The sequence below is a fragment of the Denticeps clupeoides genome, chromosome 3 (assembly GCF_900700375.1).
Source record: "Denticeps clupeoides chromosome 3, fDenClu1.1, whole genome shotgun sequence".
NCBI classification, from domain to species: domain Eukaryota; kingdom Metazoa; phylum Chordata; class Actinopteri; order Clupeiformes; family Denticipitidae; genus Denticeps; species Denticeps clupeoides.
Window position 1 is genome coordinate 4,292,559 of NC_041709.1, and position 25,118 is coordinate 4,317,676.

At 45.0% G+C, this 25,118-nt stretch overlaps 1 protein-coding gene and 1 long non-coding RNA gene across 5 annotated transcripts in view; one reads left to right on the forward strand and one right to left on the reverse strand.

The window, feature by feature from the left end:
- The window catches only part of astn2 (astrotactin 2), a 260,288-nt gene that overhangs the window by 141,285 nt on the left and 93,885 nt on the right, over nucleotides 1-25,118 (forward strand). For all 4 annotated transcript variants that reach the window (XM_028971803.1, XM_028971806.1, XM_028971805.1 and 1 more), the window contains exons 8-10: nucleotides 7,514-7,598; nucleotides 8,382-8,456; nucleotides 11,591-11,728. In XM_028971803.1, the coding sequence (XP_028827636.1) occupies nucleotides 7,514-7,598; nucleotides 8,382-8,456; nucleotides 11,591-11,728 (298 nt within the window). The remainder of the gene's footprint in view (nucleotides 1-7,513; nucleotides 7,599-8,381; nucleotides 8,457-11,590; nucleotides 11,729-25,118) is intronic.
- On the reverse strand, nucleotides 838-2,916 carry LOC114785512 (uncharacterized). The gene is made up of 3 exons (XR_003749069.1): nucleotides 2,521-2,916; nucleotides 1,835-1,950; nucleotides 838-1,453 (listed from the first exon to the last, which is right to left on the reverse strand). It is a non-coding gene; the product is annotated as an uncharacterized LOC114785512 (long non-coding RNA).

The following is a 25,118-nucleotide window of genomic DNA, read 5'->3' on the forward strand; positions in this document are numbered from 1 at the left end:
AACAAGTTCGACATTACATGTCACCTGACATGAAACATTTTATGATTGTGTTAGTGTGACAAAGTCACTCATAACTGTTAAACATGTTTGCAAGGCAGGGACTCACCAAGGGCCAGTCAACCGCAGGATGCAGACTCACACACACACACACACACACACACACACACACACACACATTACATTTACATTTAGTGCATTTATCAAATGGCCTTATCTAGAGCGACTTACAATCAGTAGTTACAGGGATAGTCCCCCCTGGACCAACTTAGGGTTAAGTGTCTTGCTCAGGGTAGTAAGTGGGTTTTGAACCTGAGTCTTCTGGTTCATAGGCGAGTGTGTTACCACTAGGCTACTACCACATACACACACACAATTCAGCTATGGTAATTTGGGCAGGGGAGGAACCGGAGAACCTTTGGCAATACACAGAGAGCATACAAATTCCCCACACACAAATCCAGAATTTGAACCCATGAGGTTGAAGGTATAAGGCCATGAAACTATCTGCCATGCCACCATACAACTCATGCACTAAAATGAACTTCTAACACAGCCATAGATCAGGAGACCCTTGTATGGACCCAAACTTGCATTAGGCTTCTTTGCTTACACCACAGTCGACCCAGTTTGACCCAGAAGTGACAGAAGAAACATAGCAGAGAACATGCTGTTTATTTCTGGAGCATTTTAATAGCAGTTCTTGCACATATGTGCAGAAAAAAAAAATAAAAAAGATACAAATCTTTAAAACAAATACAATATATAAAAAATACATGGATAGGATCAACCTTAAAATTTAGGGAAGGCAAGAGAACAAACGAGTTTTAACCCCTGATGATAAACAAAACAGATTGTACTGTAAATCGGTCCATAAATTCCCTTCCTGTTCTGGTGTGTTGGTACAAGAACAGTAGCTTGATTAAATGGGCTAGTTGAGCCACTACCATAGCTTGACTAAACTGTGCAGGAAAACACAGTGACTGAATAAATTCACATGCAAATGAAACAAAAAGCTGGGAGTGGGGGGTGTTTTAGTTTCCCCTTAATGTCCCTGCAAGCCTTTCAGATCAGATATGGTTTGCATGAATTGATCAACTGGTTAATAAATATAGGGTCAAGCCATGCAGCTTCCTCTCATGTGTCCCAGCAGTTCCTCTATGGAAATGAGCTCTCCGTTCTGTCAGGAGTCTTCAGTGCGCCAGGTACACTCAAGGTGTTTTGACGGCAGTAATTAGCAACCACTGCGCCGTGTCCCTACTGATGTTACGTATCTATCACACAGGAGAAATTAAAGCAGATCTTCGAAGAGACTTTCCTTCGGCTTATTCTTCTTGCTCGCACAGGTGGACTGAACATAGAAATGGGGCTTTTTAAATTCCTTTTCTGCTTGTCCCACATAGTGGCCTTTATTTTACTTGCCCAGTCCTAGTTGTGCATTGAATGAAAATTGGGCCTGCATAGAAAAAAGGAATGTGGCTATGTGAGTGGGAAAACCTAAAGCAGAAGGATATCTGAAATGATACCTTTCATGCTTTCTTACTTTTAGAGGCAGCCCAGGATCTTCATGAAAAGCTTTCTTCAATACGATATATATAATTATCAATCACTCAAGGAGGTCTTGTGGAAACCCACACAGATGTTCTTAAAGTTACAGAATGCACTCCTTACAGCTTCAGGTGCTCTTACATAGCTAATTGTGAGATGCACCATTAGATGTGTAGTCAGCACCGTTAGACAGAGTCACTCTGCCTCCAACCAAAACCAGGACTATCGCAAAACCAAACACAAAATAAGCAGATCGGCTGAATGCAAACCGGCATCGCCCTTCACTTACATTGGTTCATGGTACAATACCAGAACACTGAAGCAGGAAGTCTTAAATAGGGAGGACTGGGGAATCACGAGCAAGCAGGTAAGCAGGAACCATGGGGTTGGCAGTTGGCAAAGTTCCTGAAGTAAAGAAGTAAGAAAAAGATCACTGTTGTACACAGATTTTCCAGTCCTCCACCCCTTAAATGTGACATAATTTGTTTTTAGCAGCTTTTTAGCACTTTTGAATCTCCAGATCCAGTTATAAGTATCTGTGAAACTGGATTCAGGCTAAAACGTATGTTGTTGGTGGCATTTTTGCCGTATTGTTAAAATTGTTATCTGAAGTTAAAAAGCTTAGCAGTTAGCAATATGACTATGTTTGCATGTAACTTACATGATAGTGAAAATAGTGAAAAGTTTGGACATGCCTGCTCTTGATAGAGACCATGGAGAATAAGACTGGTTTGAAGAATATATTACATAACCAAATATGGAATCTTCAGAGTTGCCTATCTTAACCTTCAAAACTGTCTTACACACTATCATCATATGTTGCAATGAGACTGAATTAACAGCAGCCAACAAGTATGTATATGTATATGTTGCTTTCTTATAGTCAGTTAACTAACAAACCTGAAATAAAAAGTGCTGTCCTGTTTTTTTTTTTTTTTTTTTTTTTTTTGTTAGATGTAGCCAATTAATTATTACCCGCTTGCTCTGTGAAGGTGTGATGTTCTCCACATCGACCAGCAAAAGCAACAATGTTTCTCTTCTTCTGCAAATGAAGTGTGAGAACAGCTGGCAGAGGTCTCTGGAGCACTTAGCAACTTTCCAGGCGCGAGTCTCTTAATTTGTCCAGCCTTCCATCTCAAGACTCTCTTCTAGTAGCGTGAAGCAGAGCATTGAGCAAGCAGCACATTCACTCTCTCTCTTTTGCTGGGAGGACCTCCATCTTTCGCATTAAATTTTCCCCAGCTCTTCTCGGGGCCACTAAACAGCCCTTGCAATTTGTCGGTTTGTAAAACTAAGCATCGGCAGTGCACTGCAGCGGACGATAAGCTGTCATAGAAAGGAAATGGGGATCTAAATTCATTTCCTGGCCCTGTGAACTTGCATGGCCGTTGAATGAAAGTCAAATGTCTGAGCGTGAGATAAGCCTCAGACTCTGAGGCAAGCAAACAAACGGCACACGATACACATCTATTGTAAAATATGCTATAATAATAGCAAACCCAGTGGCTCCCAACACCCGTATCTGAGGCTAAATAAATACTTGCTTTGATATGCCCTTGATAGCAAGTGATAAGGCTGGGCTGCCACCAGACTGCATAATAGAAGTTGGAAATGTAATATCAGCCCAAAATATAATAAAAAACATCTACCCACAGCAGGTTTGCACCATCTTGCTTGCAGTATGCTCTCGCCTGCGCTTCACCTGGATCTCTTCACCTGATGCTGCTCTTCATCTCTTCTTCTTCTTAGGGTGATGCACTTGAAAAGGAAGCATTCAGTACAATCACAATGGCACATACCAATTCTGAGTCTGATGTCAGTATTTGATTTGCCCTTAATTTTACATTTTTTAGGTTGTTGATTAATCTTTTTTCCATCTTTAGTACTAAGCATAGATAAATAAATAAAAAACTGCACAACTCTTAGCAAACATGGGATTCAATTCTGAATACAGTGAAAATAATATTTTAGAACTGGAGGGAAAACTTTTTTTTTTTTTTTTTATCAGACCAGGATACTTCTGGTGGTCGTGTGATATCTCCATAGCTGTTGTGGGCAGCTATCAAAGTAAAGGCAACTAAAACAAAAAAATTAAAAATACTAAAGTCTAGTGTGGTACAAAATAAAGTGACACTGTTGGTGCTGATTTGGAGGGGTAAAATATAAAACGGTGCACATTGGGAGCATTTTCAGATTCACTGATATCAAAATAGTGATAATATATCAGCATGCCTCAAGATTTAATGAGCATTTTATTGTTCCAGCCCTATAAAACTTCACAGGGGGTTCTCCAGCCAACGCTGCAACAATTTACAACATAAGACAAGACACAGAGTGCAGATGGGCCATGACAGTGCCAAACTAGAACTACAAGAACTGTAGGACAGACAGATGTAAGTAGCACAAGTTGTATTTTGGTTTGGTAGAGATGACAATAGCTGAGGTCACATTTGTAATGTGCTCTGCTGGCCCTTTGAACAAGATGTATAAAAGAAGAGGAAAGGAGGGAACCAATCGTGCATATACTGTACTATTTGGATTGTGAAAGGAAATGTGTTTTCTAGGTGCTCTGTGTATCACTGTGTTGCACTGCGGAGAGAAAAAGAGAGAAGTCCAACCACTGCAAGCTAGACAGTTCAGCTACTCCATCAACATGACTGGTGTTCTGCCGTGTGAAACCGTGTCATGGTATAGGCACATTTGATCTGAACGTTGCTCACACACACCCCCACAGACACTTTCCCCCCTTACATTCTTCACATGTCCATTGTCAGCCGGCCAAAGCCATCATTCTCAGTGTGACTGTGTTCCTTTATCTCATAAAGTGCTGTGTGCTAGAGAGACTCTGCCTCGTCTCTTCTCCCCTCCCCTCCTTCTCCTTCCCCTTCTTCATCTCTACAGCCACTGTACATCAGTGTGTGGAGGGAACGTATTTGGGTTATGGCCAGCTCAATCTCATCTCCGCCCCGCCACACCAGTGGCTGATTAAACCGCAAGGTTATCTCCGTCGATACTCCCATTGTCCTGACACCCTCACCGCCTCTCGATTCTCAGCGCCCACAGAGCCTGGAAAATGAAGAATCTATAGGTTTTTACCCCACGACTTAATAAAAGTCAACCGAGCTTCTTTATGATTTTTTTTTCTTTTTCTTTTACACACCAGTTGTAAATATTACATGGTTTCCTACAGCCACTGCGGCTAATAGTCACTGAAACAACCCCGTCATTTTAACAGCGCACAACGTTTATGAACCGCATTTATCTGTACACCTTCATTCTACTCCCTCCCGCATAAAACACACTCACACGCTCTTACTTTCCCATGTACTGCACTCATCTTCCTCTGTGGGATGGATTACATGATACCTTTTATCTTTAAGGTTCTCCATGGAATTGCATCGGCATGGATTTGTCAGAACGGCATTGCAGACACAATATTTCTTTCCCGGCGCCCATGCTTTGAACCTTGAAATCGGAAAATTGGCCGCACTGCTCTTTGTGAGGCAGTGGAGGCATTCTAATGAAACTAGTCATTAATCATACGGACTTTCACCAACCCAAAATAGCCGCTGATGATTAGTTGCCCGTCCATACATTTCCTTACTTTCTGTCCTTCGTTCCTCTGCGTAAAAAGAGAACATATTTACATACAAATATATATAAGTGACAGCTATATTTTTTTACATTTATAGCTGTAAATAGTACGTAGCGAGAAAGAGAGAATGCACAATGCCGATTGTATTTGTGTGTTCATATCGCAGGATCCTGGGCTTGAAGAAGAAGGTGAAGCAGGCCATTGTGGGAGAAATGAGGGGCGCCAGCGCTGCGAGGAAGGGTTGAATGCTAAAATAGAGGAATACGAACCTCTGAAGCTAAAGGCCCCTCTCTGCCGGAGTGGGCTTTTTTGTAGTGCCGCGTCACGCTGTGCTTTCAAGGAAGAGTTGTGAACGTTATTTTAAGAAAAAGAAGGGGGCCTGTTTGCGCCCTTTGCCATGCCTGAGCCCACAGGCTTTTTCGTAAGAAAATTGTGCCCCTTTCATCTTTACGCTTGCATCTTTCGACATGCACGTCATAAAAAGTGCTATAGAATGTTATAGAATGCATGCACAGACCCGATCTAACAAATAAGATATGACAGTAGACCCTCCAGCAGCACCTGTGTGAGTCATTTCTATGTCATTATTCTGCACAGTGTGAATTAGCTCAGAAACGTGCCTTAATCTGTAACCTAATGGCCGTGTAAATGAATGAGTAATGCAGTCAGCATTAACCAGACATTGTAATTTCTCCCACGTAATATTCTCCTTGCACCCTGGCGGCTGGCTTGTTAGGGAACAGTCTGTCAAAATCCTATATTTCTTTCTCATATTCCTTGGCTGTACAATAGTAGAACCTCATAACTTTGACCTCAATGCATTATAGTGCCATGGGACCCTTATGGTAGATATAGACCTTGTTTTCATCAGTTCTTATGTAACCTGTACACATAAAATATTATGTGTACAGACATCAAGTCAATTTCAGAATGATATTGAGAAATTATAGGTGCCTTTTTTGCAAAGATATCTTATAATCTTTGCAGGGGCAGTAGCTGTATACTGTCCTCCATAGTCCCCTCTGTTACTCAGGATGCGGTGAGATATGACTTTATTTTGATGGCAGAGTGCATTTTTCCTCTCATAAACTCTAATGAAATCTAAATTTAATTACAGTGTCTGAGAAGCTCAGGCAGAAATATGTTGTTTAACTTCAATTAAGGCCATTTCACCACTTCATATATATTTGTGGCTGAATTTCTAGATAGCAGGCATCGCTATTGCATGCAAACTATATGAACGAGGCAGAGTGTATTTATTTTTTTGTCTCTTTCTCGTTTTCTGTGTGGCAACAAACAAAATGCACTCCTTAGTATAAGGAAAGGCAATCTTTCCCAGGGCCAGGCTGTCTGCACAGCCCTGTACTATAGGGTATTATTATATTTATTTCTTTATTTTTTTTTCTTTTCTTTTCAAGGAAAAGCATCTTTTATTAATCTTGTGGCTTGGATTTCCTGACAGATCATAAATCAACTCCCCAGGGTTTTAAATAAATATCTAAACAAATAAATAAATAAAAACGCCCTCTGGCCCTCTCCCCTTTGATTTTCCGTACGAATCAGGGAAACAGCGGATACCTTTGCCACTTTGATCTAAGCTGTGGCAAAGGCCACTGGTGAATTTTAAAAGGGCCATTTGATTATCTTTCACTTCTTAAACCGGTAAATGGGCTTGTTTTTTACCTCATTTTGCTGGCAGTATGAGTCTTTTAGTTCAGTAACAAGGAAGAGGAGGAAGAAGGCTGTAACTCAGAGCTTCATATCTCTGTCAAGAAAGACAAAAAATAAACATAAATAAACATATACATAAAATCCTACAGAGGATTTATTTTTAAATCTGATCCTGAGATTTTATTTTTGTTAAATCCTTATCTCAATTATACATGACAGGTTTACAGTTATTAGGAGGTTTTTAGACATGATTAATGTAAGTTGGTGGCCCAGACAGCTATGGAAGTGGCAATGATCTACCATAATTCTGGTGGTTCTGATCCCCCCCGCAAGATGTGACAGAGGTATGTTGCAGACTTTGACCTCACCTCTTGTTCCCGACCAATCATCCTCAGGCCATGGCAGCCGTCTCCCCAGGGCACAGATTCGTGGGGTGACAAATACCACTGCTCAGGGTTGTAGAAGGGACAGGTGAGGCTGCAGTGGCGGGGTCAAGGGGAGGGGGCAGAAATCGGTAGGGGGGGGGGCGACCAAAAGGCGGAGGGATTTAGCGGGGAGCTGCCAAGGCGAGGGCCCTGCCAACTGTTTATTGGACAACCCCAGGGCCAGTGATGGATGAGCAGGACGGCCCTGGTAGACACACTGGTAATTTATTCGGCAGCGGGGATAAATGAATATATCTGTCACTCTGCTCCCCTGCAGGAGAATGCAGCTGTCATGAGGGCTATTCCCCGGACCCTGTGCATAAGCACCTGTGCATTCGCAGCGACTGGGGGCGCAACGAAGGGTAAGTCCCGGCCACGACTGTCCTGGAAAAAAAAGATGGAAGAGAAGGTGAGCGCGCAAATAGGAGCGAGACAGAGGAAAGTGAAACGGGCCAGGAGGATGGCCAGGAGATTCTTTAACACTCCGCTGGCGCGGCAGGCGAAGTGTAAGTCCTGACTGACCGCGCATGTTAATTAGCTCGCTGGTCCAACAGCTGGTCTAATAAAACGCCTGCGATGTCCCCCGACTCCCAGACCCCTCCACTGCACTCAGCCCTGACAAAGTGTGATATTTAAAGCTTCACACTGGAAAATTAAAAGAAAATATGACAACCATTTTTTTGTCATTCCTAGTTTAATGAACATTAATGAACTTTAACAAAGAAATCTGGCTCTTCAGCAAACAGTAGTTGCTGTGCTTCATATTTTATGTGATTTTCAATTTTTTTATTAGCTCACTTTGGTGATGACGCACAGTGTTAATATGGAGTCTTCTATTCAGGGAGGCTCAACTATGCATTGTTGTTTGAGCATTTGCGTTTTAGAAATACTCATAAAAATTCCATCATTCCAAAATAATGTAGTTATTTACCAAGCTTGCAGCTGGGACTGATGGGACTTTCAGTGTTTGTATATTGTTGTCCACCCCTTGAGTGACACCCAGCAGAATAGAAATGAATGGGGGTTTGTTTCTGCACTGGAAAAGCGTCTAATGCAGTGCAGCTTCATGAATGCACCAAGACTGCATGACCTTGATCTTCTTCCCCAAACTGAGGCGCATGTTGTCTTTTTTTGTTTGTGCACAGTCCCTGGCCCTACACAAACCTGGAGAGAGGCTATGACCTGGTCATGGGGGAGCAGGCGCCAGAGAAGATTTTCAGGTGAGCACACTTGTCAGTCAGCACCTCTGTCCCCTGTCTGAACAGATCACTGGACACACAGTAAAGAGAGTCTCAACCCATACATATTTCAGTCCCCCAGCTGGGTCCCGCCAGCATGCCCCTTCACCGCTGCCCCTTCCCCCTTAGTTCAAATCTAGAGGGTACGCGAAGATGCCCATAGGGCTTTTGCCACTGCAGCCCTTTTTGAAGAAATGGCCCAAAGCTCTCTTCTTGAGGGCGCTTTCAGAAGCTCTTAGCACGAGGCTTTGTGACAAGCACTCAGTTTGACGGAGGAGCTCTTACTGACATTTCTGGGGGTGTGGGGGAGCCACCACAACTCACAGGTGAATTCTGCTTCACCACTCAATTCAGCTATATTTAAACTCCTCAGTGTCTTTTTTTTCTGTCAGGCCACTGTCAGTCTTTTGATAAAGATTTATACCTCCAGCCTTCAGGCACTTGAATTTCTGAACCTTTGCAATGATTCAGTTGGGGCAGTTCGCAAATGTTCTGCTGTAAAATCATAACACTTTAGCTAATTACTACTTGGAACTTTTGGGGATAGGGATCAGTGATGATTCTGCTTTTTAAAATTTGCTTTATAAGCTCTTCTCTCTGGAGATGTATAATTAAAGGGTAGATCATGTTGGTCTTGGTTTTTTATGGCATAGATTTGTACATTTAAGTAGATGATTCTGCTTTAAATGAATTTGTGTTAAAAGTGCCTCATAACAAGGAAATTTCAACAGTTGCTGCTCATTTTGCACTGAAAACCAAATTGCGCATTGAACGTTTTGTACGCAAAAGGCAGCTAAAATATTTTTGCTCATGATTTATGCTGTGTTCTGTAGCGATTAAATTATTTATTAATTTCTTTTTTATGGTAGAACCAAGAAAAAGGTTAGCCGAGAGCTGTGATATTCCATCGTAGTGCCAATCAGCGTCGGCCTGGTGATAAGGGCTCCCATGAGAAGCAATGTGATTCTTTTGGCCGATTTGATCCGATAGTCCGATCCGATAGATACCGCTTGGCAAAAGGCCCATGCAGCGGCTGCCCGCTGGCCTCGCTGCAACAAACGGAGAGCGAGGGAGCCCACCAGACTCCTAAAGCCCATGCTTGCTCCTAGTCAACGCGATAGCCTGTGGATTCTCCACCATAATTAATACAGCCTCTCTGAATGTGAGTGATTAATGGAACCAGTGGGGGGGGGTTGTGGGAGAGCCAATCGATGGGCCCTCTGGTGTCAGTTGATGAGAAAGGGTGAGTAAGGGATGAGTAAGGACCAGCCATCAGTGCCTTATTTATGAGTGGAAGTGTGCATTGATTTTCTGTGATTCACAGTGCACTTGTCTGTAACTGGGGTCAGGGCCTAGGCCCGCCACCCTGTTTAAGAACTGCAGACAGAGGAACCCAGATCCAATAAGCAAGGACACTGTCATTCATTCATTACTTTGTCCAAAAACAATAGAGGGAAGGAAAATGGTATGGTCTGTCTGCAAGGGTTCTCCTTCTATGTAGCATCAAACTGAATTGTTACATAATTGATAGTGTGTTCGATTAACAGTAGTAACAATACCATCAAGGTCACCATCCCATGAATTACTGCTAAATTGTCAAAACAAGCACAGAGTCATGAATAATGAGTCTTTCTTAATAACATATGGTGCCAAATGCTTTTGTTTAAAAGCAAAGCATTCTTAGGCAAACTCAAGAAATGTAGGTGATGTGTACATTTATACTGCAACAGCAGCTTACTTGGTTCAAACCCGAACGGATGGTAGACCACTTAATATTCCCTCTCTGTTGGTAAGTAAACTCATTTCGGAAGGCTAATGATCCATCTATTGCAGAAAATATTAAGCACTTAATCAGGAATGTCAGCATAGTAAGTGCATAACTGCAATGCAAGTTTGCATAAAGTGATTAACAAGTCACTGTTCTGATTAAGATATGTTTAAACAAAGATTATGAAAACTAAATGAAAACTAGAGTGGGGCTAGCGAATACACAGGGCTGACGGCATTCAGACATGGCTGCAAAATAAATAAATAAATATCAGGTTCGACCAGTGTTCTGAGAGTAGAAGTTCTCCTTATTATGCAATTTATATTATATTTACTTGGACTGAAGCGACAATATATTATGTCATTCTCTCGAAGTTTACCAACTGACTAAACTGACACTGGCTGCCCATTCTGACTTCAGAGTTCCGGTAAATTAATTTCTATTATTTCAGTCTGGGCCAATTTCTGCCGTAAATGAGCATTCAGCAAACTCAAACTTCCAGTCTTTAGTTTCTATGATTCACTGCTTGTAAATGTGTTTCCGTAAATGGTTAAAGGTTCTAAATGAACGTATTAAATATTAATTTGCCACCGTCATGTGATATAAAAAATATAAAAAATATATACATCTCTGGGGCTAACTCCTGTTCTTCCATGGCAGGTGATGAGTATTTAAAGGGGGTTTATTACATTTCACAGGTTTCATCCGAACACCACAACTCAGTTATAAATTATTATTATTCGCCGTTCACATCCACGGCCAACCTATACAAAAGCACAGCTTTCTGAAAGCGTGTGGCATCACAACGACAGCCCAGGTGTGAATGGATACTGAGTCTGGCACTGTGGAACTGGTAGTTAAAAATGCAACAACACGAGGCAACTCGACAAATTTGTACCAGCACCTAAAACGTCCTATTTATATCCAGAACTTCCTGCATGTAGTACATCTTTCTTAAAATGCACCTGTTTTTGAGAAAATTTGTGATACTTTATTTATTATTTATTTTCATTAAAATAAGTTATTTAAATTTTTTTATTAAATAAATTCCTCTTGCTTACCTCTAAGGAATTCAGGGGTAATTTTTCACTATTACCCCTGAATACATATGTGTAGTTTCCTCAGTCTGTCTACAAGGTCTACAGTGTCCTGCAGTTAATATCACTTAATAATCATGTGTTTTTACAGATAAACCAATACAACAAATTTTATTTATTGTTTTGCGGTCTGTGTCCGATGCTCATTCAATGAGGGGCTTTTGTCCATTGCTGGTGTCCTAATGAGCTGCTGCCACCTCACCCAGCAATGAATAAGCTCCTCCATAGTGCTTTTGTCACTGTCAATGCAGGTCAACCTACAGCCTTGGCCAGGGCTTGTGGCTGCCTGTCAGCAAGAGCTTTGTGGTGCCTCCGGTGGAGCTGTCAATCAACCCCGTTGCCAGCTGCAAAACTGATGTGCTGGTGACCGAAGACCCAGGAGATGTCAGGTGAGTGTATGAACGCCATTCCTCCCTTCTTCCTCCCTGCTATCCACAAACAGGGCCAAGTTCTCACCACATTGCTCTTATTTTTGTTGTTTGCTATTTATTACTTTTTATTTCTGTGTTCCCACCTACACCTTAGCCTAATACTGGTTCATTGACACCACCACCCACGACATGGGTGCTGATGCTAAGTGATAGGCCTCATACCTGGTGCTGGCAGAAATCCCCTTAGAGAGTTATCATTTTTTTTGCTTGTTTGTGCATGCAGCTGGCACTTTCATTGTGGGAAGCCAGGCACATGTTAATGATGCTGTTCCTACAGTGTCAGCATGTATGGTGTATCGCCAGAATCTCACATATGCTTTATCTTGTTTATGGGGCATCGTAAATCACGTTGTGGTAAGTAAGAAGTGACATGCATTTGTCACAATGGAAGCAAAAGTGAAAGGCCAGGTGATGAAGGTTCTCTTTCAAGCTCATTTTAGCTCATCCCTCCTTTATGGAGCTCTTAGCTCCTGTGCAGTTTTTTCTTTTTACCCGCACATTTACCTTAATTTCGACATTTCCCAGTAGATGAATAGATTTCATTAACGGGTTCAATTTCAGTTCCGGAGATGATCACTACTGAATCAGAAAAAAAGGTAAGGAGAGTATTGTGATGGCACAGCAGAAAGAAGTTAATTTAGGATGCGGTAATGTAGGTTAGGCCACCGCAATGTGTTTTATGATGGCTGCGGTGAGTTACGTGTTCCCCGCTAGGCCGGGGGCCATGGTATTACAGGGCCTTGGGAGGAGCCTCCTTTCCTGGGCAGGAAGTGTTGTGAACATGCCCTGGAAAAATAATAAGGGAAAAGGAAAACACATCTAATCTCTTGCTCTTAATAAAGCTGTCAGCATAGGGAGGTGACATCTGGGCAACAGAATGTCAACCAGTGCAGCACAGATTTTTTGGGAAAAAAAAGAACTCTGGAGCCTTAACCCAATTTTTATTTAACCTACATTTTTGGTTAAACTTTTATTATTTTATTTATTTTTTTACAATTTAAATGTTTCTCTGCTGATTAATCAAATAATTAACAACCATAATTGAACACATTTTTGTGGACATGTTTCTGCACGTTTGGCCTGTTTGGATCATCTTTTCTGAGGCACTGCAGCGCTGATAATTTGCTATTATGAACAGCAGACCATTTTTTTGTCCAGCACATCTTCTGTAATTTTCTCTGTGGAGACCTTCAAAAACACATATCAGTAATTAGCCACTCAGTGTACCATGCTGGTTCATGGGCTGCTGTGCCGTTTCACAGCATGCAGACAGACTAGAGAGGAAATACTATGCTCGAAGGCACACCGAGTTTAAAAGAACTTCCAGTTTTATGCTCAGTCAATTATGTTAATAAGTGGTTTCTTCTCTGCTTAGTTTATCAATTAAGTATCAACCCCCCCAAAAAACATATGATTATTCATTTGCATATCAAGGTGAGTACTGTTATGTGATATGAAACACCCAGAAGCCTTAATTATTTAGTTATTTGCTGTTTTTGATATGAGCCTAATGCAAACTTAATTGAAAATTATATAAACCACTTCCTTCATAACTATTAACTTCATAACTGTGCCACATATTGACTCAATTTGCCTTTAGAAGACATTGGATAGTGAGGATTGATCTAATTTATTTTGGTACTTATGCGACTAATGGTGCAAAATTGTACACATTCACCATCAGCATGTTGCAATGAGCTTATTTATTGATGGTGATGGGAGACAATGTCTCTTTGTGACTGCTGTTGCACTAATGTGGTTTTATCAACAATATAAGTCATTCTCATTTCCAGGCAACTCCAAAACCTCAGCAGCAGAAAGCTGCGCCTCCTTGGAGAGCGTGCACACTGAATGATTTATTAGCCTTAATTAGTGTTTAACATCACGGCAGGAACAAATAATAACTTTGAGAACATTAATGAAGGAAACATACATTCTCTGAGTGATTAGGGAAGTTTCTCTGGAATATATTAAAAACGGTTAATGTATCTGGCTAATAATTAGTTCCTGCTACATGGGAAGTGTCTGTCAGATCACACCGCGCCATGAATAATGTAGCCTTCTAATTATGCTAAGTGTTTGCTGAGGGAAGTCCTGGGCATGGGAACTACTTATTGGGAATTGTTCAGCCCCTGCTTTGCTGCTGCTCCGCTGAGCAAATTTAAGGGGAAAGAGCGAATTGGGAAATTTCAGAAAACTCCGAGCATAGATCAGGGTTTTTTTTTTTTTTCTACTTTTGTTCCACGTGTTCTTATCTTTTAATATACCACCTGGCTTTAGACCCTTATAATGGACCTAATGGACATTTTCTTCTCTTTCTCCAACAGTCCAATAATGGATGAATCAACTGGCTAATTAAATTCTCAGCTAATGCTACTAAGACTAGAGCCAGGCCAGCATGTTGCAGCCTCTCCAAAATGGACATTTTGTGGAGCAGCTTTGGAAACTTTTCTCAGTTTTTAAGACTGTTTAATTACATCCCCAAAGCCAATGGCTTTGCCAGAGAGTGCCACAGCATTTAGATGTAGGCATTAATCGAATGTATGGGGAAATCAGCTACAGGAAATGTGGAAATTAATGGCGGGAGGCTGAACGGAGTTTAATGTGCTTTCTAGCAACGTCCTGACACACTTCACATGAATAAAAAAAGAATCAGTCGTAATATGAATTAAATATTATCACATCCTTTTAAACCAGCCACCTTTTTTCACTCATCTTATTATTCATTTATTTTAATATGTAAATGCTGTAATTAAAATTTGAGGATGAATTTCACACAATCGCATCGGAACCACTATGCCCTGTGAAATATTCATCCATTTAATTCATTCAAGTGCAAAAGGATCTAATGGGGCATGTTTTGTCTGCCGTTAAGAGACCTTTCAGATGCCGTTCATCCGCTGAATTGTAACTATAGCTTTCACTTCAGGCGCCCAAGATATTCTTAAAACAAAGGGAATTTTGTTTGAAGTCTCACACCGTAGGAGGATGTTTCCTATCAAAGCTTTTCCCACCCAGTAAAGCCTCGTCCATACTCTCACTAGACCCCGGTTATGAGCTGTCGCCATTCATTCGAGTCTAGTATGATATATGAACGGATTATCTGATCAATAGCTTTGATGACACTATCGATCTGCTTCAGTGCTTTTGACCTTCATGCTTCTTGAACTCTGGTTGCTTTATCTAGTGTCAAAATCTATGGGACATCGAAGGAGCCAAGAACTTTACTTCATCAATCAGGAGGGCAAGTAAATGTTCCTTTTCTGATTAGCAAGTATTTAGCAAAGATTTTCTAAAAATAGCTCTTTTTTTGGTTAAATTTGAGAGCCAGATGTCCAGTCCAAATGTAAAAAGTGAAAGTAAAGTCTTTGTGATAGACACAAGCACACGGTACACACAACTAAATGTGTCCTCTGCTTTTAACCCATCATGCTTAGTGAACAGTGGGCAGCCACAAAAGGAATCAAGGTAGCAGCGTGTGGTGACTATACCTTGCTTAGTTGCACCATGGCAGCTCGGGATTCAAACTGGCAACCTTCTGATTACGGGGCCGCTTCCTTAACCACTAGGCCACCACTGGCCTACAGTAGTGATTTTACATTTGCTTCTACATTTTACATAAAATGCAAAATGTAAAAATTCTATTTCAATTCTGTTCACTGAGTGGACTAAGCAGCAGAATTAATAATTATTATTAATAAATTATTTTATTAGCAGTCCAATTTCATAGTCTTTAGAAACAGATTGAGCCAATCATGATGTCACAGGCTTACAGAACCCCATTCTTGCTAAATTCGTGAGGGCTTAGGACTGTACCACTGGTTAGTGTCTTACAGACTCTTTGAACTCTTTCCAAAAGTTAGCATTTCTTTCTAAAAAAAAAAGTTTACAGTACTTTGGTATCAAACACAGGCTTACCAAAGGAAGCCAGAAAGTGATGAGCCAGAAAGGTCTTCAAGTGTGCACATGGTGAGCAATTTCCAACACTGGAAGACATTATGACTGCCGTTCCTGCATAGCTTCACAGAATTGCAGCCATCATTCATGTTTTGCATGAAATGCACAATATGTGTGCATTGTCTAAGAAATACAAGAATCAGTTGCGTAATATAGTATTTTTTTGTGCTGTTTACATTGACTGTGTACCTTAAAGTTACAAAAAGGGAAATAAAACAGCACCAGCGTTCAAGATTGTGCTGCCTGATTCATGTGCAGCATTAGTTAAACCTTGACTTGTGATCCATTATCAGGCCCGCATATACCCAGTGTCTCGGGATATTTGTGTGAGATTGGTTTGGTCTAAGCCATCCCGGGCAGGGATTAGTTTGGCTATGGTGGGCGTGATTAATTCTCGGCTCGCCTCTCTGTGAAACACCACCACCGAATCCGCAGCCGTGGTTGAGGCGCAGCAAAGTGAATGCAAAAAAAAAAAAAACGCACTTCATATCTCTGCAATCAATGGCACTCTGGGCATTGCAGGCTGTGCTCAAAGAGCATTGTTCTGTCGATATCCAGCTGCCAATAATCTGAAGAGGCCCGTGACTGCATGAGTCTTTGATGAATGGACCCCCTCAGTGTGATCAACCAGTCGGAGCACCTTGCCACAAGCACCGTGACCATCCACTTCGCTGGAGCTGCGGCCAGTATGGAAAAAATAAATCGAGCAGAGAGGTTTGACTCTGGTTTATGAAAGAGGGATTCATCCCTAATATCTTATGGAACAGATCATATACGTGAAGAGTGCCGGCAACGCCATCCATCAACTTCACATGCCGACCAATTATAAGTTCACGAATACTGGAGGGCACAATGCATGCTCTGCCAGCGAGGTGATTCATCTCCCGGGAGGAAGTATGAAGATTAATAACCAGCAGATTAGTGTCACCCCTCTGTGGCGTCTTAATCCAGCATCTGGAGTTTGTGCCAGTGCAGGACTGAGTTTAATTACCTTAACAAGGCAGCCAAGGCACGTTACGGCCACAATTAAGGCGTTGCCTAAACCAGGGTTAATCGTATAGCTTTGAGGTTAGGTGGCACTAGCCCTCCCCGGCCGTTAGAAAATTATTCCAAAAAATAATCATGGACTTCCCAATGAATAGTCTGTGTTTTGTTCAGCTTGCATTTTCTCGTTCCTTCACGTCACTGCAGCCATCTGTGAAAGTAATACTTTTCCTTGCACAACACGAGCAATGCTCGTTTTTGCTGTAGCAGTGCCCCATCCTCCCCCGTGCTTCTGCACTGAGTTTTGGAGTCATTTGTCAGTGGTTTGTGTGGCTGAGTAGCTCGGAAGATGCGCAGGAAAACCCATGTGTTAATGTAGCAGATACCCAGGGAAAGATGAGACAGCGAGAGAGAGAGAGACAGGACAGGCAGGCCTGGGACGGACCCATCGCTTCCCTGCAGGGTCGTACAACGGACGGTACAAGTGACTGCGATCGGAATGAGATGGTGAAACTATGGACTATGGGAGTCGACACATGACTAATACTTCTTTATTAAGTTTAAAGCTGCGCCAGCAAGGGCATACAGGAGTGGCTGTTGCCTCAGGGGAGGGCTGACGGTGGGGGCGTTCAGGTGCGTGTGCGTGGGGGGGGTGATGTTAGCCAGGAGCATGGTCCAAAGCTCTACCTGCTGCAAAATGAGCTGCTATATATAGAGGGGCAGAGAAGCACTTTTATGAATGATGCTGCGCTTGTGGTTTTTCTAGGACGGCACAGGCCATGCTGGAGGGGACAAGAGAACTCTGGTAAGGTTACATGTGTCAGGGTCAGGGTCCTCTCTTTTTAACACGCACACACTTAGTGCCCAGCCACTTGTTTGCTGCATCCTCAAGGTAGCACATATCGCTTTCAGAGAACTTTCAGGCTTGATGGCCATCCAAAAGTAAGCTTTGCCAACATGCTCCCTTAGGCCACTGCTGCCGTCTAATAGGGAGCCTAACATCGACCACTTTAAACTCATATGACCCTTTACACTGCATTAATTTTACAGTTTGTATCCTAAAGCACAAATGCCTTTGGAAGAATAACCACAAATTATGAGAGCGTTATATCAGAGTGCCTGGCATAAGACCAAAGAAAATTCAGCAGATCAATGGAGGTTATTGGATTTCCCCCTGCTGCTATGCTCAACGCAAGACAAACGATGTGTACAGGAGATACATTTACATTTTAATGTCTTTATCTAGCTGACATAATTGTCCAAAAGCAACTTTTATTTACTAATTACATGGACAGTTCCGACACAGGATTAAAGTTTATTACTCATATTATAATTTTTTTCATATACAGTTGGACTGGTTAATTGTGACGCCCAGGAGCTGGACTCATGCAGTTGCTGCTCATACGGCTGATCAACAGGTCGCTCCTAATCGCTCCCAACTGAGCCTTATTGTGCAGGGGCAATTAGGACCTGTTAAATACAGAGAGCAGCCACAGGATGATGCGGCCGCATTAATTTGTTGCAGAGACTTACCTTACCTTCCAGCTTGTGTTTGTTTTCTGTTCTGGCAATCACCACTCGCCTGTGGGTTTGTTTTTGAAGTCCTTTCATTTCTGTTTTTGGCCCTTGCGCAGTTTCCTTTTTTTTTTTTTTATAATAAATCCCATTGTCCCTTATGTCCAGCCTCTGTACTTAATTTCCTGTCCAGCCCTTGGCCATGACATAATTGTTATCCAACATATACATTTATGAATAAAGGGAATGTTAATAGTTGATCTCGATGAAAAAAGCCCTTTATTGTTGTTGCAATACACCATGTCACTAGTCACAAGTACCAGCAAAAAACTGTCCATCAACCTGACTACACATATACACAGACATTACATAGACAGGGTAGACAGGTCAGGAAGATATGGGTTATGAGAAGAACTGATAAAATGGAATCATGGAGCAGGAGGTTAAAAAACGGCCCCCAAACTGCACTCCACTAAGGACGGAAATAAAACACTTCAGCAACATAAGCACATGGTGCCTGCACAACTTAAAAGTCATGACTTTCAACAGGGGAGGGGAATGGGAAGGTGGGGCTAGTCCAACAGGTCCTGCAGCCACTGGCCTGCCACAGACTAACCTGTAGCTTTTTTTTCTTTCGCTTTTTTGTTGCTATAAGTGGTCCAAAATCAACCAACCCTGTGTTTTGTGTTGTGTCTAGAGTAAAAAAAGGTCATATCATATGATTTATTTGTATGCTTCTCAGACATTCTGTGACATTTGTGGACATTTTGATGACACCCCTCAGAATATAAATATTTAATCACAGGATAAAGGTGATCACTCACAATCACTTTGTATTGACTTGTCCTCATTTATTCAAATTTCGGATGGACTGATGGATGCAAGGATGAATCGATAGATGGATTGATAGATAGCTCTATGAACAGCAAACTAAGTAAAGCAAACTTTAGCTGTCACGACTACGGACTTACGGGGGAAGGAAGCGCAGAGGTCTGACATACTGGGAAGGGGTTTATTCATAAACAAACAAACAAATACAAATAAACAATGGCGCGGTGGCCAAAAACGGGAAATAAAAGGGAAAAAACACAAACTAACCCGTAGGCGTGTGGCGATTGCCAGAACTCAAAACGCATGAAACAAAACCAGGTCAAGTTCGTGCAGCGAGTTCACGAAAATGCCAGCGACCCCGAACGGGCGGAAACTTCCGGCATTTATGGGGCGTCAGGATTGCATTCCGGTGTGGAGCCCAGCTGCAGGCAATCCTGACAGAGCCCCCCCTCCAAGGGCTACGTCCTCGGAGCCCCAACAGTACCATCAGTGGAGGCGGCGGGGCGGACGGCAGCAACCACAGGGCTCCTGCCCTGCTGTATCCTCCCCTTGGAGGACCCGGTCCTTCGGGCTGGCTCCCCGGCGTGGTCAGGCGTGGCGGCCCCGGTCCCTCGGGCTGGCTCCCCGGCGTGGTCAGGGCGTGGCGGCCCCGGTCCCTCGGGCGGGCTCCCCGGCGTGGTCAGGCGTGGCGGCCCCGGTCCCTCGGGCTGGCTCCCCGGCGTGGTCAGGCGTGGCGGCCCCGGTCCCTCGGGCTGGCTCCCCGGCGTGGTCCCGCTTGGCGGCCCCGGTCCCTCGGCCTGGCTCCCCGGCGTGGTCCCGCTTGGCGGCCCCGGACCCCGGCCTGGCTCCCCGGCGTGGTCCAGACTTGCCCCCCGCTTGGCGGCCCCGGAACCCTCGGCCTGGCCTCCCCGGCGTGGTCCGCGGCTTGCGGCCCCGGACCCTCGGCCTGGCTCCCCGGCGTGGTCCCGCATGGCGGCCCCGGACCCTCGGCCCTGGCTCCCCGGCGTGGTCCCGCATGGCGGCCCCGGACCCGCGGCCTGGCTCCCCGGCGTGGTCCCGCATGACTGCCCCGGACCCTCGGCCTGGCTCCCCGGCGTGGTCCCGCATGACTGCCCCGGACACTCGGCCTGGCTCCCCGGCGTGGTCCCGCATGGCGGCCCCGGACCCTCGGCCTGGCTCCCCGGCGTGGTCCCGCATGGCGGCCCCGGACTCCCGTACCTGCACACAATAATCAGGGCCGATCCATCTGGGTACGTGTGGGCCCTGTCTCCACATGTCCCCTCTGAAACGTCTAGTGTCACCCCCTGCACCGCGCAGGGAGATTGTCCCAGAGCCTCCGGCGACTGTTCAGGCACCCCAGGCTGGTGCCTTCTGGGACTATGCAGCCCCTCTCGCTGCACGGCCCTGGTGCCAAGGGGGGGGCATTGCCAGACCATCCGGCTAGCCCCTTCTGCGTCCGTTGGGACAAGCAGGCCCTCTTCCTGCCTGTCCCAGCTGGGTCCTCATGCCTACCCGGGGGCTCTATGGCGCTCCACCCCTCTGGAGGCAGACGCAGGCCCATGCCTGGCCCGCCCTCCTCACTGGCTACCGGAGGACCCAGCTCCATCGCTTCCCCACCTCCCCTCCCCTCAGGAGGAGTCCCCAACCCGAACTGCACCCCCCCAAAAAATTCTTTGGGGGAGCACCCCCCCGGCTGGACTTAGGGGTACCTTGGGGCTTGTCCACCTCGCCTTGGACCAGCACATTCGGGTCAGGAACCTCCTCCCTGGGGTTCGGCTCCGCGGCTGGGTCGCCATCTGGTGGACACAAAGAGGGGAAGTGGGGGCGACATACGGACACATATGCCACACAGACACACACAGACAGAGACAGACAGAAGAGAGGGTCGTCTGGATCCCTCTCTGGGCTCTCCGGGACCTCCTCAGGGGGCACAGCCAGGATCTCGGGAGGAGCGACCTTCTCGTCGCCCACCAGTGCTGGGTCTTCTTGCCCCGGATCCTGACTGGCACTGGATGTGGTGGAGGGGCAGAGTTCGATCCCTGGCTCAGGCCGATCAAACTCCGCCCTCAGTCTCTGTTGGAAGTCCCGAAAACTCCTGTCTGTCTCTCCCTGCTGCCAGAGGGTTGTGCTCCAGCCCCATGCTGATCCAGTCAGACACGTGAGGATGGTAGTGATCTCGTCTGTGTCTGCTGCCCCACTGAAGGGTCCCGGGACAATTGGGCGGTCCCACCCTGGGCTGGGCACGTCGCTGGAGATGGTGGTAGGTGTGTGGTGTGGAGGGGGGTGGACGTCTTCTCCAGCAGGTGTGGACGCTGGTGCTGCGCTGCCATTTTGCTGGGGAACGTCCGGGCAGAGGGAAGGCGGGTCGGCGACTGGAGCAGGAATGGAGGATTCCCTGCGAGGCAGTCCCGGCAGCGCAGTTGCTGGCTGGCGACCTCCCGTCGCCCTCTTCCACCAGCTTTCCTCACACTGCTGGGAGGGACGTGGGTCTCCACGGACCTCGTGACGCTCCTGGATGGGCGCGATGGGCGGAGCCATCCCGGCACCGACTGCCCAAACGGCGTCATCCTGGTCGTCGTCCGTGTCAACCTCGTACCCCCGGAAGTCACATGGGTCATCACGGACGCCGCGATGATCTCGGACGCGCACGCTGGGCGGAGCCATCCCGGCACCGACCCGCCCACCGAAAATCCACGTCATCATCGCTTTCGTCATCCGTGTCCTCCCACCGGTGACTCCAAGGGTCGTCCACCCTGCGGACATCCTGGACCCATGGCGCGATAAGCTCCCATGGGCAGTACTCTGGCCATTCGGGCTGGAGGCTGCCCACCTCCTCGCTGGAGGAACGCCGCCGTTGTTGTTGTTGCCGCTTCTCACCCCCCTGGAAGTGACGTGGGTCCCCACGGACCTTGCGACGATCGCAGACTGGCGCGATGGGCGGAGCCCAACTCTCGTCTCCCGTGCTCTCGTCGTCGTCCGTGTCGTCCCAGTCCACGGGGAGCCTGGCCAGCAGAGCGCAGAGTTCTTGGCTCGACATGGCGAAGATCGTGGGGGTCGCATCTTCTGCGCTCGCTGCCCACATCACTTCCTCGCTGCTGCCGACGCCATCGTCCTCGCTCCGCCCACTCACTCGCCGACGTTGTCGCTTCCGGGTTTCGCGGAGTTTCCCGGGGGTGACGTCATCACGCGGCGACGCGTACCACGGCTTCTCGGGGAGAAAACGCTCCACCAGAACGGGCGGCGCGTCTCTCCCCTGGCGGCCGCGTTCGCCGCGCCGGGCTGCGTCCTTCGCGGCGTTTCTTCTCCTCTGCTTTCTACCTCTGCGCTTTTGGGTGGGTCGCTGGCATTCTGTCACGACTACGGACTTACGGGGGAAGGAAGCGCAGAGGTCTGACATACTGGGAAGGGGTTTATTCATAAACAAACAAACAAATACAAATAAACAATGGCGCGGTGGCCAAAAACGGGAAATAAAAGGGAAAAAAACACAACTAACCCGTAGGCGTGTGGCGATTGCCAGAACTCAAAACGCATGAAACAAAACCAGGTCAAGTTCGTGCAGCGAGTTCACGAAAATGCCAGCGACCCCGAACGGGCGGAAACTTCCGGCATTTATGGGGCGTCAGGATTGCATTCCGGTGTGGAGCCCAGCTGCAGGCAATCCTGACATTAGCACTTTAAACTTTAGCACTTCAGTCAGAGGTAATGAAATTGGCTGTATATATTGCACCCATACAGCTCCTCAATTTTTTTTCTCATTGAGTCATTTCTTCTTTTATTCATTCATTCATTTGATTTGACAAATACATCCAGCTAATAAATTTTAAGAAGGTCAGGAATGATTGTTTGAATGATGGGCTGGTAGATGTTTCCTCCCCTCTATTTGTCCAACTTCACAGAAACAGTCTGTGGGCACAGTGGCCCTTGCTGGGTCATTTCTCTGCCAGCTCATTTGTTATTGTCAAAAAATCGCTCAAAATCACTCAAACTCCTTAGTCATTCACGTCTCCGTTCTCTGATGGCAAAGATCTGCTATGCTCCACTATCATCCAGCATTACTGGTAATCTGCTGTGACAGGGAACGGCTTCAGTCAGATGGGGCTACACTGGCTCTGGAGCCAGCATCAAGCTCAGGTCATTAAACCAGATGAATGGTTTCAAGGAGTGCTGCTTGAGTAAATGGTGGCTAATGGGGGAAGCCAAACTGAGTACTCTCCCCAGGCATGGTGTGACCGCGGCATTCCCCACACTCCACCACCCTCCAATGTGCAAAATGGGGAGAAGCCTTTTTTCCATCATCCTTCCACATATGTGACAGTAAATCAAAATAAAGCATAACATGTCAGTCTCACTCCAGATCATAAATCTGAAAAGATAAAACAATAATAGTAATTCTCTCATCTCGCACACATGTAATTTGATACCTGGATTATAATTTGTAATTCACAAACATTCTGTCTCCACCTTCTACTTTGGTTACTTCTTCTGCTTTATGTAGTTGCTCATGCAGTATTACCATTTGTGTAAATTGACTGGATGTGAAATATCCAGTATACCATCACTGATATCACCAGTTCCAAGGAGCGGAGATCATTTGCTATTAAGTCGCGGATGTGTCTTGGCACCTACATTTATGGCATTTACATTTACGGCATTCAGTAGTTGCTCAGGGACACAATGGTAGAAAGCGGGATTTGAACCTGGGTCTTCCGGTTCATAGGCGAGTGTGTTACCCACTAGGTTACTATCTCCCCACAGAAGATGGGTCAATCAGAGCACAGGGTTGGTGGAAATCCATTGTTCAGCTTGTTGACTGAACACAATGAGATTCGCACTTGTGTGATGTGCTAATTTTCACGGATGCAATGCAGTTCTGAGGGGTCCTGTAACTAACAAAAACTCCTAGCAAAGGTGAATTATATATGTTAAGGCTCTATAGCTGTTTAGCTCTTTTTCCATTTTCCCTTTTACCTGTACCTAAAATGTGCTGCAAACATATCTATACAAGTATAATTAACGCACAGAAAGTGTTGGTAGCAGGTGAAAGTGTTTGGTGAATCGCTGATGTTTGATGAATCAAAAGAGTCGACTCTTTTGACTTTCATGACTTCTTTGTTCACTATTGTCATCATCAAAATCCGCTTGAGTGAATGATAAGAAACCCAAGATTGTGAAATTATGCAATCACACCAAAAGCTCCGAGCTTTGGAGAGAAGCAAATGTTTTTAACTTTTTGCCTTATTTGCAATTTTTGTTTATTACATAACCTTATATGTGATATTTCGTAGTCCTGGGTCTTCAGTTTTGTAAAAACTACAATGGTATTGTTGTAATCCCAATACAATACTACAGGCATATTTTCCTTATAAATCTTGCCATGCAGTGTATGCTGATGTCGCATTTAATTTCTTTAAATTAAATTAATTAATAAAAAAAAGAATTACACTTGTCTCTTTTAAATATATAAAATTTTTTCTCTTGTACATCCTCCATCCTAATTTTGGACATTTTATTCTTCCCTCTGACATTTTATTCTCTCTCTCAGTACTCAGTATCTCCTTTCCAGTTCTATTTCACAAGCATGTTACCCTCTATGTAACTACCACCTCATTTTCCTGCTACAGGCATTTCATGACGGCCGGTATCAAACATGCAGATAAATGGTCAGTGCCATAATTCAAGCATTTTGAACAGATGAACATGTGTGACGACGTGTGACCACATCGCCCATTCAGCCCAAAAACAACCATATATGTTACTGTCATCGCGCAAGTTCCCAGACATGCGGCGCGGGGAAACAAGTTGTCGCATGGGGAGTGGGCACTGGAGGCCCTGGGGAGGATGACCGGAGGCAGGAGGTGAGTGGGAACGGGAGTGAGTGATAATAAATGTTAACGTGATATATGAAGTACTTCCAGTGATATCAGATACTGGATATCATGTCTGTGCGCACAGCGTGGGTTAATCTTCAGCCCACGGGCCGCTGTACAACCTAGGCATTTTCTAATGCATTTCCAGCCGGGTTGAAGTGAGAGACCGGCGATAACTTTGATTGCAGTGA